The sequence below is a fragment of the Ochotona princeps genome, chromosome 2 (assembly GCF_030435755.1).
Source record: "Ochotona princeps isolate mOchPri1 chromosome 2, mOchPri1.hap1, whole genome shotgun sequence".
Taxonomy (NCBI): Eukaryota; Metazoa; Chordata; class Mammalia; order Lagomorpha; family Ochotonidae; genus Ochotona; species Ochotona princeps.
This window is the reverse complement of record NC_080833.1, coordinates 127,725,909-127,741,123: the sequence shown is the minus strand read 5'-3', so window position 1 is coordinate 127,741,123 and position 15,215 is coordinate 127,725,909. Positions and strand designations below refer to the sequence as shown.

Here is a 15,215-nt window from a genome sequence, read left to right as displayed (position 1 = left end):
TAATTTACCAGTTTTTCTCATGTGTTGCCTTTTCAAGAAAGTACCTTGGACCCTTCTACTTTACCCTCTAGACTATCATTTCTAAAAAAATGAATCTTGAGTCTGTTGCTCATACAATGCAATGTTTTTAGCCATGTGAGAGCTATGTCCACCTTTAACTAACATCTGTGATGTATCATGTCAACCCAGAATTCTGTATGATCTGTACCCTTGTTAGGGATGTGCTCAAGTACAATATCCCAACTTTCACCTCAGTGAAGGGGCCCCATGATCAAGTTTCCCTGTGAGGTACTGGAGACCATCCTCCTGGCATTTTATGCTTAAATGAAATCCCAACTGGTCAAGTAACTGAGTAGTTTGGTCTTACAGTGAGCTCTGAAATTTGACTTTGGCAAGACTCCAGGTGGGGCATTGGATAGAGATTCTGCAAGCTACTTTTTTGAACAAGCTACATGCAATCTTGCCCTCACTTTTACTTATCTCCCAATCTAACCCATGCACATTTGCTTCAGGCCCTGGGAAACAAGTATACTTGTACTATTTCTAAACCTCCATGTTTGGGTACCTGATTCTGATGGACTGGATCAAGTCCAAGTCTCCTGAAGAATGTACCAGACACTTTAATTCGTCCCAGAGCCCCAGACTATAGCACAAACACCCAGGTTACAATTATGATGCTGGAAACATCTTGAGGTATGAGATCAAGTTCATTGGAATGTCAATGAGCCCTCCATAAACACCAAAGATATTCCTAAACCAAACATATCGCTCAGTAATTTAGAATCCTGTCAGCATAGGCAGCAGTTATAAAATTAGCAGAGGAAGGGCCCGGTGGCACGGCCTAGTGGCTAAAGTCCTCACCTTCAAAGCCCCGGGATCCCATATGGGCCCTGGTTCTTATCCCAGCTGCTCCACTTCCCATCCAGCTCCCTGCTTGTGGCCTGGGAAAAGCAGTCAAGGATGGTCCAAGGCATTGGGACACTGCACCCGCGTGGGAGACCCGGAAGAGGTTCCTGGTTCCTGGCTTCAGATCGGCGCGCATCGGCCTGTTGCGGCTCACTTGGGGAGTGAACCATCGGACGGAAGATCTTCCTCTCTGTCTCTCCTCCTCTGTGTATATCTGGCTGTAATAAAATGAATAAATCTTAAAAAAAAAATTAGCAGAGGAAGCAAACTATATCCCAAGCACTACTGTTGCCATACCTCTATTCCAAAGTAGTTTTGTTAGTACAATGATTCACAAGTGCGAGAATGTGCCTCTCTGGATTGCTCTGTGGTGTGAAACATTTCACAGTTCATACTGTGTTTAAAAAAACTGCTTCAGTCCAGTAATCAGAAGCAATATTGATTTTGGTGCAGAGTGGCAGAATGGATAACAACTCCTCCAAGAAAATTCAGACAGGAATGTTTACACATAGAATTTACATTGTAAGACATGCAGCTATCGGTTGAGACCTACTATAAAGCACCAACCCGAGTAGTATTGAGCATACACATATAATGGAGTCATACACATAAAATGGCTGATAACCATTACTTAGAAGATATAGCCATGGCATACAGGTGCTATATGGACAAAACTGCTACTTTCTATGGACTCTCTTGTGCTGCCTCTGTACGCTATCAAAATTAAGCCAAGCCCTCAGCATACCACTGTGTGAAGGAGGCCAACTTTCAGATAACATTTTCTTGCTATTGCAGAAAAGGCAGCGATTCCATCAGGAGCTAGGCTTTTCCTGGTGTAGCACTTGTTTCCTGTTAATACATCTTCCATGCTATTCTCTGGGGGTTCTTGCAGTGCTCAATCTACATAGAAAGAAGAATGTTATTTATGGACTGTGGTCACAGTCAAAGTGTACTGAGAGTATTGCTGATATCTGTTAGTCAAGCAATTCCTCTCCACACCAGGTATCTTCAGATACCATTCAGAATGCCAGAAAAGAGAAGTCTTCACTGCAGACACTACAACTTTGAACTTACCTTCTTGAGGCTCTATGTCAACAGGAATGTACAGATGAATTTCTAGTAGGCTGCATGGTGACAGGATCCAAGAGGACATCATCAAAAGCACTTCCATCCCTTCAACCTGTTACTGAGTTATTGCACTCAACCTTATTGCTAGGTTAACTTACAATTCAAACAAAGATGTTGCAGTATTATTACATTAAAAGTGAGAAAGAACATGAATAGGGCTAATGTGGTCCACTTGAGTATGTCCTCATATCCTTGATCCATTGCAGCTGGCCCCATGAGCAGACGCCATTGTCTGAACACCTTGTGCAAACATAATTTTCATGGACTTCAGATGAAGATTTTGTTCTCACCCATGAAGTATGGAGACTCAGGCCAGCTGTCCTTAGCCAAAGCGAATGTATGGGTAGCTCAGGAGGAGTATCAGTTGTGACTCCTAGATCACCTTCAATGAGAGGAGACACCATTTGGTTTCTTGTTTTACTTGAAGTGAAGGCAAGTAAGATGTGGATTTCCATGCTTCATGGGCCTCAGAACAGACTGCGCTGACATGGGACAACTCCAGACACCACTAGAATTTCATAAGTTTCCGTGTGCCATTTTCAACAATATTTCAGTATAGTTGGGCTATTAAGGTAGCCCTATGTGAGGTTCCCTATTTGGCGTTGTGGCCAATTAGACATCATTTATCTTGCCAAATTGCTCATATAACCCTAGTCCCTTCCTATGCAACATTTCTTTCCTTTGAAGTTAGGCCCACACTAAGGTCCAATTCTTCTTGTGGCTTCCTATAGTTCTCTACTTAGTTTTCCTCAGATGCCTTTTCTCCCTTCTCTAAATTCTAGAACAGTTAACTAGTCCCCTATTTTTTTTAAGGATTTATTCATTTTATTACAGCCAGATATACACAGAGGAGGAGAGACAGAGAGGTAGCTCTTCTGTCCAATGATTCACCCCCCAGGTGAGCCACAATGGGCCGGTGCACACCAATCCGAAGCAGGGAACCTGGAACCTCTCCCGGGTCTCCCACGCGGGTGCAGGGCCCCAAGGCCCTGGGCTGTCCTCGACTGCTTTCCCAGGCCACAAGCAGGGAGCTGGATGGGAAGTGGAGCTGCCGGGATTAGAACTGGGGCCCATATGGGATCCTGGGGCTTTGAAGGTGAGGACTTTAGCCACTAGGCCACGCCGCTGGACTCATAGTTCCCTAATTTGCAGACACACCAACCATATGGAATCTGAAGCACCTGTTAAAGGCTGAGCTCAAGAATTACCTTGTCAGGGGGTACTTCTAAATGCTTAGAGTTTTTCCAGGCAATTCATAGTCAAGGATGAGTGTCTTGCCAGAGGGTAGGCAGGTCTGACTTATTTCATACAACAACTTTACCTCATCTTGATTGGATGGGCTTCTTTCACTCCTTGAATTTTACTCACCACCCTATTTTTCCTTGTGACTCATTTGTAACCCCAATTCATGTCTTCACCTGTGCTATCACACAACACTGACTTCTGTTCTCTTGATCTAGGATTAACTCATGAGGCTGTTGCATATAGCTATCTACTAGGTGGTTGTATGCTAACTTGCAACATGATGACTGCCATTTGAACATTGTGACATTCCTCTGATAGTCTGCTACAAGTCACTACTTAAGGGTGCCTACCATTTAGCTCAACTATTTAACAGAAGTCCAAACATAGTGGCTAACCTCTCTGAACAATGCTTCTTTAATTAAGACCCTATATTCATAGATATCAAATGGGGAAATTAGCTGATAAGGCAACATGGGCATGAAATTCTATGATGGTCTTGCCATGACTCTCTACAAGTCTGTTACAGAAACAACCTTTATACTCCATTTTAAGTCATGTATTCTTTGACAAATTCTCAGCCTCCACATTGTGTTACAGAAGAACAGCTTCCTAAAATCTTTGGTGATATTCCAACACGTCGTCACCATTAGGAACCTTCAACAAGAAAGGCTAAACATAGTACCATTGGCTAAGATTAAAGGACAATTCTTTGGCTTGCCAATAGAAGTCAAATACACAAACTCCAAGTACAAAGGCTGAAGAGGTTATGTTTTACCAACAGCAGCTTTCCATTTCTTTACTTTCCATACAGCTATTCTCAGTGTTGTACGGTGTCACCTGCCCCCAGTCACACTTTGGACTCAGGTTTCTAAGATTCTTTTTTCATGACCTGGTCTACAACAGTTTTTCTAGAATCATCTCTGGAAATCAGGTTAGCAACTTCTATGGGAACCCTCTTTGGCTTTAGTGGCTTGTCCACTCCCCTTGTCTACTTATTCAGTTAATTTCTGTAGGCAGGCAAATAGGATACAAGATAAACTATTGCCATCTAGACCCATGGCTGGGAATGACCAAGGAGAAATGTAGAAAAGATTACTGGAATTTCCCCCCTATAAAAGCAAAGGTGTTTGATTAGAGAGTGGAGGAATCACCTGACATCCTCAAGCTAGAAGCCTGGTGTATTTTTACTATGTGATATCTTCATGAGATATTTCTCACCAACAGGGATCTCACTGAGGATTCAAATGGGAAATGAGGAAGTCAAGTTATCCCTGTTTGCAGATGACACAATTGTATCTATGGGAGAACCAAAAGACCCAGACTTTGGAGCTCATGTCTTTTACAAGGGGGTAGAATACAAAGATCCACGAAGAGAAATTGATGGGCTTAGTATGCACAAACAACCTATGGCTGAGAACAAACTTGTAATAATAGTCCCATGGAGAATCAAGATGGCAGAATAAGGTAAGGACACATTAAAACAGATGGAGAAACATTTAATCAGCATGAAACAGAGAGGTCACATTCCAGGAAATAGGACAGGACAGAACAACGGCAGAGGGGTACCTGGAGACTGACAGACACAGGAAAGCAGCTAAAACAATGATGTTGTGTTGCAGGAACTGATACTCCAGCAGCATTCATCTAACAGCAATCTGAGCTCCACCAGCAGCCGGAACTCCACCAGCAACCAGGTGGAAAGGGACTTTCACTGGGAGCTTGGGAGATGAACCCAGAGAACTGTCTGTCATGCTGGTCTGTTTGATTTGACCAGGAGCAGAGATAGAACAGCAGATCCCAGATAGGCAGTGTGAGAACAGGGTGGATTTCGCAGCCCAATCATCCCCCTAGAGCCGAATTGCATGCCATTTTTATTAAGAAGTCAAAGGCAAGGGAAAGTACTGAGCATATGCTGAGCTGGGTGTGAACTCATTTCTGATACATTGAACTGCAGCAATGCAACATTTTACACGTTCCACCCGAGATAGGTCTGGCTAGTCCTCAGACTTGACAGCCAGCATATCAAGAACTCTAACAGTGGCACATCAGATGCTATTTTTCACACTGTGGCAATAGCTTTAGGACTGCAGGGGACAACAGTGAACTGCACATGTGCTGAGCTTGCAAGACCTCATTGAGGTCTGTGGATTGCACCGGTCCCACAGAAAAATAATGCCAACTGTGGCATTGCCTGTGTCAATATAGGTCCGAGTAGCACCCAGTGCTAATGGCCAACAAGATCCGGCAAGATCTGCACCATCAAAAACCTAGCTATATAGCACACCTTGTGTCTCTCTAATCCTGGGACCTGCTCCAAAGGGAAGTGGGAGAAAGGCTGCAGAGTCGACAGTGCAATCTCAGCATGATATCACAGGACATGGAGATTGGTGGGCCAGAAGCTGGGGCTATAGAGTTCACGGTGGAAATCTAACATAAGAACCCAGACCTGGAACTTGCTGGAGAGATTGGCACAACTGACTACAAGCAAAGAGCTCTGTACCAACTGCAATAAGTAAAATTGAACTGTAGACCTGTGGGTGACATGGCTTAGAAACCTGCACCAAGGAGAAGAATCCGATAACTAGAAGTACAATGACCAAGAACAAACAAAGACACAAAGGCAACATCAATATTCCTGAAGACTCCCCTGCAAAGGAGCAAAACCCTATTCCAACCTCAAAGTTAACTGAGGAAGACATTGAGAAAATGGGGGACACAGAATTTGGAAAACTTAATATAAAACCTCTGATAAACAATGAGAAGCACAAAGAAGAGTTCAAAGAATTTAAGGAATATGTTACACAAGAAATAGCAGCAATAAAGCAAATCAAGGCTGATACATAAGAAATTAAGAACACAGCAGAGCAAAGTAAAAGTACAGTGGATAGTCTCCAAAATAGAAGGAAGCAAGCAGAAGAAAGAATCTTAGGATTGGAAGATATTTCTTGTCACCAGTGGGAAGCAAACAAAAAAATGAAACAGAGAGGGATCAGGCCAAAAAAAGTATTCAAGAAGTAAAAAACACTATTAAGAGTCCTAATATAAGAGTTATGGGAATCCCAAAAGGTGCAGAAAAAGAAACTGGTTTTACAAATGTATTTAATGAAATAAGGGAAAATTTCCCTAATCTGGAGAAAGAATAGGGAAACAACATCCAAGAGGGGCACAGAACTCCCAACAGGCTTGAACAAAAGCGATCCTCACCAACACACATGATCATCAAGCTCCCTTCAATAAAACGTAAGAAAAAGATACTTATATGTGCACGTGAAAATAATCAAGTGACATACAAAGGAATTCCAATTAAACTCACAGAAGACGTCTCACAGGAAACTCCACAGTCAAGAAGAAAATGGAGTGACATATTCCAGATTTTAGAAGAAAAAAATTGTCGGACCAGGATAAAATATCTAGCAAAACCTTCTTTTGTTTTTGAAAATGAAATAAAATTCTTCCACGGTAAATAAAATTTAAAACAAATTTCTTCTTCCAAATCTGCCCTACAAATGATACTTCAAGACAGTCTCTTGACCGAGAAGAGGAATAAACCCAACAAAACCAGAAGACTATAAATCAATGAACAAACCATTTATAAAATGACAGGACAAAATTACCACTCATATTAATCCAGAATATAAATGGCTTAAGCTCAATCCAACATCATAGAATAGTCAACTGGATTAAAAATCAAAACCAAATTTTTTGTTGTCAAGAAGAGACACATTTCACCAACAAAAATCAGCAAAAACAATATCGCATGGCTTTTGATGTTTTCTGTTAGTTTCATCTCTTCAAAATATTTCTGATAAAATTATTCAATGACTCACAGATCATGCAGAAGAATCATTTTCTTCAACAAGGACTTTGATTTATTTACATTTCTTCAAACCTTAGCCATTCACCAGCATGTTATGTAATTCCACAGAACTGTTAATTTCTTTTCATTTCCTGAAGTAGATTTTGTTTTGCGGCTTTTCAGTTAAGGGAATATAGAGCAGTTATGCATTGGAGACAGTCGTATATAGTAACATGTGGTTTGAGTTCATGGCATTGCAAATTTCTATTTTTTTTATCATCGATTTTCTATTGTGACTTTATTTAAGCAGATGTACAGCAACTGAAATGGACACTAATATATCCGGATGTGAGGTTATAATGTAGTATGCATATTTACTTCCAGAAAAAGATGGATTAACTATGAAAAGGGCTCATTGTATTTTGACAAGGGGATGTTGGACTCTCAACAATTGTCAATGCCCATAATGATGGACATTAGACAGTGCATGAACTATACTTTAATAATGGTGTAGGAAAACTTGGGAGGGGGGGAAGGGGAACTGCAGGAGGCAATAAAGGTAATCCCAGAGGTTTAGCAAACAGTGCTTAGAAGGATAATAGTAGTAATAAATAAAACCTGAAAAAGAACAGTCTCATTCAAGACAGGGAGTACCACCTTAGATACATCGGAATAAAACCTAAACAAGGATGTGGAAGACCCAAGAATTATTCAACGTTTAAAGAGACACTAAAAGATGGAGACATGTACCATGTTCCAGGATCAGTAGAATCAAGACGGGAACATGGCCCTGTTACCAGAAGTCATACACAGATTGAATGTGATCCCACTCAATATCCACTAACTCTTGGCGTGGATGTGGGAAGAAAAGTATTCTACACTCTGCACTGCTGAGAGTGGAGTTAGGGTAAGTGCAGCTGTGGGAAATCACCCCAGGTCTCTTGCCTGCTACCTAGGGGGTGTGACCTGAGGCATACCTTCCATCCCTGTAGAGGGACTGTGACCTCTGACATGATTGGAAGGTCAACGGGATTAGGCGTGCCTTTTAGCCAATCAAAGTGTCCTTATTGGGTGGAGGGACTACCTGAAAACGCCCTCCTACCCTCCCTTTGTGTAAGCCTTTATAAACCTTGAGCTTGTGCTGGATAGACAGGACATTTCTGACCAACGGTGAGGGCGAGCTGGGGAAGATGGCGGACGTTCTCAGCGTCTTGAGACAGTACACCATCCAAAAGAAGGAGATCGTGGTCAAGGGGGACGAAGTCATCTTTGGGGAGTTCTCCTGGCCAAAGAATGTCAAGACCAACTATGTGGTGTGGGCGGCTGAGAAGAAAGACCAGCCGAGGGAGTACTACACGCTGGAATGCATCCTGTTCCTGCTGAGAAACGTGCACCTTTCTCATCCCGTTTATGTCCGCCGTGCAGCTGCTGAAAATATTCCTGTGGTTAAAAGACCGGACCGCAAAGATCTGCTTGGCTATCTCAACGGGGAAGCATCAACGTGCGCAAGTATTGACAGAAGCCTCCCCCTGGAGCTAGGTCTTCAGCGATCTGCTCGAGTCAAAAGAGCTGCAGATGAAGTTCTAGCAGAAGCCAAGAAACCGCGCCTTGAGAATGAAGAATGCATACGTCTGGATAGAGAGAGACTGGCTGCTCGTTTGGAGGGCCATAAGGAAGAGGTCGTACAGACTGAGCGGATTAGGTCTTTGTCTGAAGACATGACGGTGGAAAAAATTGCTGCAATCAAAGCCAAAATTATGGCTAAGAAACGAGCTACTATCAAGACCGACCTGAATGATGCTCTCACTGCCCTTAAGCCGAGGAGCTTTGTAGATGCTGAGGTAGATGTGACCCGAGAGATTGTCAGCAGGGAGAGAGTGTGGAGGACACGCAACACGATCTTACAGAGCACAGGAAAGACTTTTGCAAAGGATATTTTTGCAATTCTGCAGTCTGTGGAGGACCGAGAAGAAGGGCGGGCACCTGAACGCCGGCGACCAGCTCCAAATGCAGCCCCAGTGGATCCCACAGTGCGTTTGAAACAGCCTATCCTGGCCGCATACGACAGATACGATCAGGAGAGGTTCAAAGGAAAAGAAACGGAAGGCTTCAAAATCGACACTAAGGGCACCTACCACGGTATGCCACTGAAACTGTTAACGGAGGGTGCATCTGCCCACAAGACTCAGACACCTGCAGCACAGCCAGTACCAAGACCGCTTTCACAAGCAAAACCTCCCACGAATCAGAAGAAAGCTTCTCAAACTCCCATCATCATAATTCCTGCAGCTACCACGTCTTTGATAACCATGCTCAATGTAGAAGACCTTCTACAGGATTTCAAATTTGTCTCATCCGATGAAAAGAAGAAGCAGGGTTGTCAACGAGAACATGAAACTCTAATACAGAGAAGGAAAGAGCAAATGCAACCAGGTGGCACTGTAAGTAGTGTCACAGTACCTTACAAAGTACTAGATCAGCCCCTTAAACTTATGCCTCAAGATTGGGACCGGGTTGTGGCAGTGTTTGTGCAAGGTCCCGCTTGGCAGTTCAAAGGGTGGCCGTGGCTTTTGCCTGATGGATCACCAGTTGACATATTTGCCAGAATCAAAGCCTTCCATCTCAAGTATGAAGAAACTCGTCTAGATCCAAATGTTCAGAAATGGGACGTGACAGTGCTAGAACTCAGCCACCATAAACGGCATTTGGATAGACTAATTTTCTTGAGGTTCTGGGACACACTGGATAGATACATGGTGAGCCATAAATCTCACTTGAGATTCTGAATTACTTGGTTCCCTCTTTTCTGGAAATCTGGATTCAGAAACACGGATATACGTTGCTGCAAAGACTGAGACTCAAGCTTTATGAATTTATCTGGAATCTGACCAATGAAGACGCTCACACATCGATCTTGCTATAGACTTTGTTTGATGCTTTGTGCTTCAAAGGGATGCTGCTTCTCATCCAGAGAAGCAAACTTTTGGCTTCCAGATATTTTGTAAATATTAGCCTTCTAGTCTGTAGTTGAAATTGTATATTTTGATAGAAGTGTTTTTTTTTTTTTTCTCATTGGCTATATTAGCATCACTTAAGAGTTGTTTCTTTAGAAAGTAGAAGCCGGAATCTAAAGGTTGTACACTTAGAGATTGCAATAAAGCTTTCAAAACCATCTTGCTTCTGATGTCTTTTATTATTTTTCTTCAAAGAGTAGCTATCTGAGTGGAGCCAAGTCTCCGATGTGTTTCTCCTTTTTTTTTTTTTAATTTGAAAGGCGGATATACAACGGGGTGAAGAGACAGAGAGGAAGATCTTCTGTCCATTGATTCACTCCCCAAGCTGCCCCAATGGCCGGAGCTAAGCTGAGTCGAAACCAGGAGACTGGAGCCTCTCCCAGGTCTCCCATGCGGGTGCAAGGTCCCAAAGCTTTGGGCCATCCTTGACTGCTTTCCCAGGCCACGGGCAGGGAGCTGGATGGGAAGTGGGGCGGCTGGGACATGATCCGGCGCCCATATGGGGTTCCAGCTCGTGCAAGGTGAGGACATTAGCCACTTCTGATTTCTTATTTCTCTGTTATTCTGTTAATGAAAATACTATAAAATCAATGGTGTATTTCCAAAAGCAAGCAAAGAAATGTGACTTGTTGTTGTTTTTGTTGTTGCTTTTTCCTGTAAATGGTGAAATGGTTAAGGACTATATTCTGCAAGAGTTTTGTGTAAAATCACTTGTTTTTTTCTTTCTTCTTCTTCTTTTTTTTGATGATTTTTACACAGTTTATTAGGGCACAAAGGCTCAAGGGCTACAGGAAAGTGGGCAAGACTATTGTTTCCTCTCCACATTTTTTTTCCTGTATCTGGGGTAAAGGAGGAGGTAAAGGGAGAGGCCCCTACCCAGTCTTTCACCCATCCCAGGTCCCTGATGTGGGGCATGCTCCGAGGGTCCTGCTCAAGTGGTTTGGATAGTTCAACAGTTGTGAATTGCTGCCAGTCTCGCCATTGCAAGCACGATGAGGTCGCTGAAGAATCCTCTGATTGACATAGTCCATCTCAGAGTCTCCATTTGCCCTGTTTTTCAGGGATTACCTGAAAATGCCCTCCTACCCTCCCTTTCTGTAAGCCTTTATAAGCCTTGAACTTGTGCTGAATGGACGGGACATTCCTCACGAGCTGGTCTCTGGTGGTTCACGATCGGTGACCTTGGAGCCTGTTGGCAGACTTAAACCCCAAGATGTAGCAACTATGGGAATCCATATTCAGAGTTGGACAAGTCAACATTGATCTACCACATGACCTGACTGTCCCACTCCTGGGCTTATATCCAAATGAAGTCAAATTTGCATGCCACAAAGCAACTTATATGTCTGTATTTGTAGTCCAGCCCCTGCTGCTGTTGTTGGCGAAGGAGGTAGCGAGAGCTGCTGCTGTTGCTGCGTGGTGGGCGCAGCGGCAGGGGAGCCATCACCGTGGTCAGCAGGAACTCTACAGGCACTGCGGAGACCAGCCCGGGTTGCTGTCACTACCGCCGCCATGGCTCAGTACAAGGGCACTGCAAGCGAGGCAGGCTGTGCCATGCACCTGATGAAGACGCGAGAGAAGCAGCGTAAGCAAATGGAACAGATGAAGCAGCGGACAGCAGCGGAAAACATAAAATCCAAGGGTGACAAGAAGTTCTATACACACTACGATGCCGTGGAGGTAGAGCTCAAGTCCAGCGCCGTGAGGAGCGATCCAAGCAGCTACAGCTGAAGCTGGACAAGCTGCGGGAGAAGGAGCACAAGGAGACCAAGCGGAAGATCTCTGGTCTGTCCTTCACTCTGGAGCAAGAGCAGGGAGTCATATATGAGGAGGAGCCGGAAATGGAACGGGTCACCACAAAGAGGAGGAAGTTAGGGAAGAATCCAGAGGTGCATATGAGCTTCTTGCCTGACCGAGAGCGTGATGAGCAGGAGAATTGGCTCCGGGAAGTGTTTTGACAGGAGTGGGAAGCCAAGCAGGCAAAGTTCTAGAGTGAGGAGATTGAAATCACTTTCGGTTCCTGGGATGGCTCTGGGCACCGGCACACAGTCAAGATGAAGAAGGGCGACACGATGCAGCAGTTGCTGCAGAGAGCCATTAAGCTCCCACCTGGAGGAGCTCGCTAGAGGATGCTGAGGCAAATCCACATCATAAAGCCATATTAGAATCTCATGTTTTAGGTAAAATCCATTTAAAGTGTATCTAAATTTGCTAGGAGAAAACCCAAGAGGTTGGCGCGGGTGATTGGTGATGAAAAAGTGGCTCCGTGGTTAATAGACTCAGGCCCAATTCTAACCAAGGAAGCTGGACTAATACACAGAGAAATGAAAGTGATCCCTAGTTTCTCTCATGTCAGAAATCCAATGGAATAGCTCTCATAGAAGATCGTCACCTTCTACATAAGGGATGAGTCAGATCCCCAAAATGACACCTGTGTCCCAAATTGTCATTTCAGAGCACAGGAGCTGCTCATTTGTGGAGTCAGATCTGTGCAACACCTACAAGAGGAACAAGTGGAAGTCAGAGGAACCTGGATTCACATAACCTCTTGCTGGGATGAACAGAAATCCTCTGAGTCTCATTCTCAATTTCCGGATGAAAATATCATGTAACACTTAGGGAATGAAGCCTAACAACATTTTCCGATTAGCTCCACTTAACTCAAGGTCATTGCTAGGCTTGATGACTTGCTGGAACAAGGGATCATCCTTCTGTTTGTAACACTCCCTAGCCTGCTCAAAAACAGCCATAGCCTTTGGTGTTTCAGCCCTGGTCCTCCACTGGCATCCAGTGGTGAGAAATGGGAAGATAGAAATACCAGCTCAAGTCCAGCAGCACAAGAAACCCAAGCACTGACCCAGGAAGGTGGAGCTCAGGCAGGTTGCATGACTCCCAAGAGAGCCCACAGTGAGGAGTGGAAGAAATGTGACTGCAAGCCCACTGTCAGCTGAAATCTGCAGAGATGGCGGTTTCTAATTCTAAGCAGGAAGATAGTGTCATTCATGATCAGCTGCCAGGGGCAAGCTGTCTTCTCTTAGGTATCATGTTAAACAAGGCACCAAATCAGGGCCAAGGATTCATTCAAGTGGAATCCACTATTTTATAATCCAATTAGCATTTCCAAAGGTCTTGACAACAAGTGGCAGGTTTGTTCACTGAGCCTCCTTTCTGAAGCCCTGAGCCCCAGGTCTGTGTCCTTCCATTTGCTTTATTTGCATGGTCTAAGCTTTCTGTCTCCCACCTCCTGCAAAGTAAAAATGATTACACAGACTTGCTTGCTTTCCACAAAGGAGATAATCCAGGTCTAGCGGTCACTCCCTCCTGACAGAGAATGACAGGTGTCCCTGAGAAACAATCACAGTGCCCAGAGAGACAGAGAGCTTTATTTTGCTTCACCTTTTGCCTGGCGCTGGATATCACAGTATATGAAAATGTTACAATGTACAGACTTCCTTTCTAGGAGCAATTTGAAAGAATTTCATCTTAGGGCCCACATGGTGGCTTATCAAGCTAATCCTTAGCCTGCAGTGCCAGCATCCTACAGGGGCACCACATAGGACACCTGGAAGCACCTCCTGGCCCCTGACTTCTAATTGGCTCAGCTCTGACCTTACAGCCATTTGGAGAGTACACCAGCAATTGGAAGGACCCCTGCCTCCTCTCTTTCTTGCCTCTGTATATCTGCCTCCCTCTCAAATAAGAATGATTAAAAATGTTTAAAAAGAATTCTCTTCTGGAAATATCCAGGAAAAAAATTACATAAAAACACTTCCTCAAATTCACAAAACTATCACATACTGACAATTTCCATTGAAGTCAATGAGAGTCAAAAACACCCACTGCAATGTGGGTGTAAATTGAGGTTTACAGGATTCACTAAACCACAGTTCTTCTCACCTGGGGTCAAGTCTTTAATGCTATGTTTTCCCTGCTTATCAACAGCACCATTTGTACAAGCCTCATTTATGTTCCCTTTGACTACCCAGTACTGCCCTAGTATTAATGAAAGAGAATATTTGCTTTTCTAAGCACAGTGTGAAGAGATTTGGTAATGAATGCTGACTCCCTTGGGAGCTCAACCTGGGCTCACTAAACTGAACAGGTGGTGCACACACCCAGGTGCAGAGCAAGTGAGTCACCAGCAGGTGGCGTGGGTTGGATCCATTTTCTAGATGGTCAGTGATTCCTGGTAATTCCACTTTCAACTCCCAGTGACTGACTGGAAGAGGTCTCCAAGTGCCCTTTAAGCCCCTCTGGTCACGATCAGAAGAATAAGGAAGATACTTTTTTCTAGCAAAAGCTAAACTTCTAAGGAATATTAAAATTGCAGAAGTCTCCTCTTTTTTTGCCCTTTCCATTGTCCTCTGTGTGCTCTGGCTGCAGACTCTTGGGTCCCTTAGAAACAGAACTACTACCTCGCTGTGGCCTCTAACAAGATGATTCTGCCATCTTCAAGGGAAAAGCTTGTGTAACTTTGGGAAAAACATGGCAAGCCTCTGGGGTTGGTTTTCTGACAGCACTAAAGTCAACATAATGAAATAACAAATGCTACTTTCTGTCCTGCTTTGCAATGTGCATGCAGTACCTGCTGCTAAGGCAAGAAGGGATCCTGACTGGTCCTGCCCATTTTTTAAAAATGTTGATGACCTTTATATAGTTGACTATGGCTCAAAGGGTCAAGGGCTACAGGAAAGTGGATAAGGCTCTTGTTTCCACATTTCTTTCTTCCTTCTTGTATCTGGGGAAAGGGGAGAGACAAAGGGAGAAGCCACACCAACTGTCCCTGATGTGAGCCATTCTCTGAGAACACTGCTCAAGTTGTTTCAATAGTTTGACTGTTCTGAATTGCTGCCAATTTTGCCATTCCAAGCACGGTGAAATCTCTTACACTGTCAGGCAGAGTCCACGTTAGCACCTCCACTTGCTCAGATTTTCGCTACCAACACTTGGCTGGAGTAATTGATCCAGTTGTTCTATCCTCTGCTCTAGTAGCAGGTGTTATAAGTAGGCTCCAATGTACTATCATATCCTTCATGTCCACCTGCATTTGCTGTCCACTTCTGTGTCTGAGCCTCTGAAGAGGCTCAGCTTTACTCCATGGTCAGACCATGGAATGTGCAAATCTC

General features: G+C 43.9%; 1 protein-coding gene and 1 pseudogene across 1 annotated transcript; both read left to right on the top strand.

Moving 5' to 3' along the window:
- Window positions 1-8,265: 8,265 nt before the first annotated feature.
- Window positions 8,266-9,946, top strand: LOC131479619 (parafibromin-like). The gene has a single exon (XM_058660972.1). The coding sequence runs from the start codon at window positions 8,266-8,268 to the stop codon at window positions 9,859-9,861; it is 1,596 nt and encodes a 531-aa protein (XP_058516955.1). The 3' UTR covers window positions 9,862-9,946.
- Window positions 9,947-11,601: 1,655 nt separating this feature from the next.
- LOC131478240 (protein FAM50A-like) lies at window positions 11,602-12,215 on the top strand (annotated as a pseudogene).
- Window positions 12,216-15,215: the final 3,000 nt, after the last annotated feature.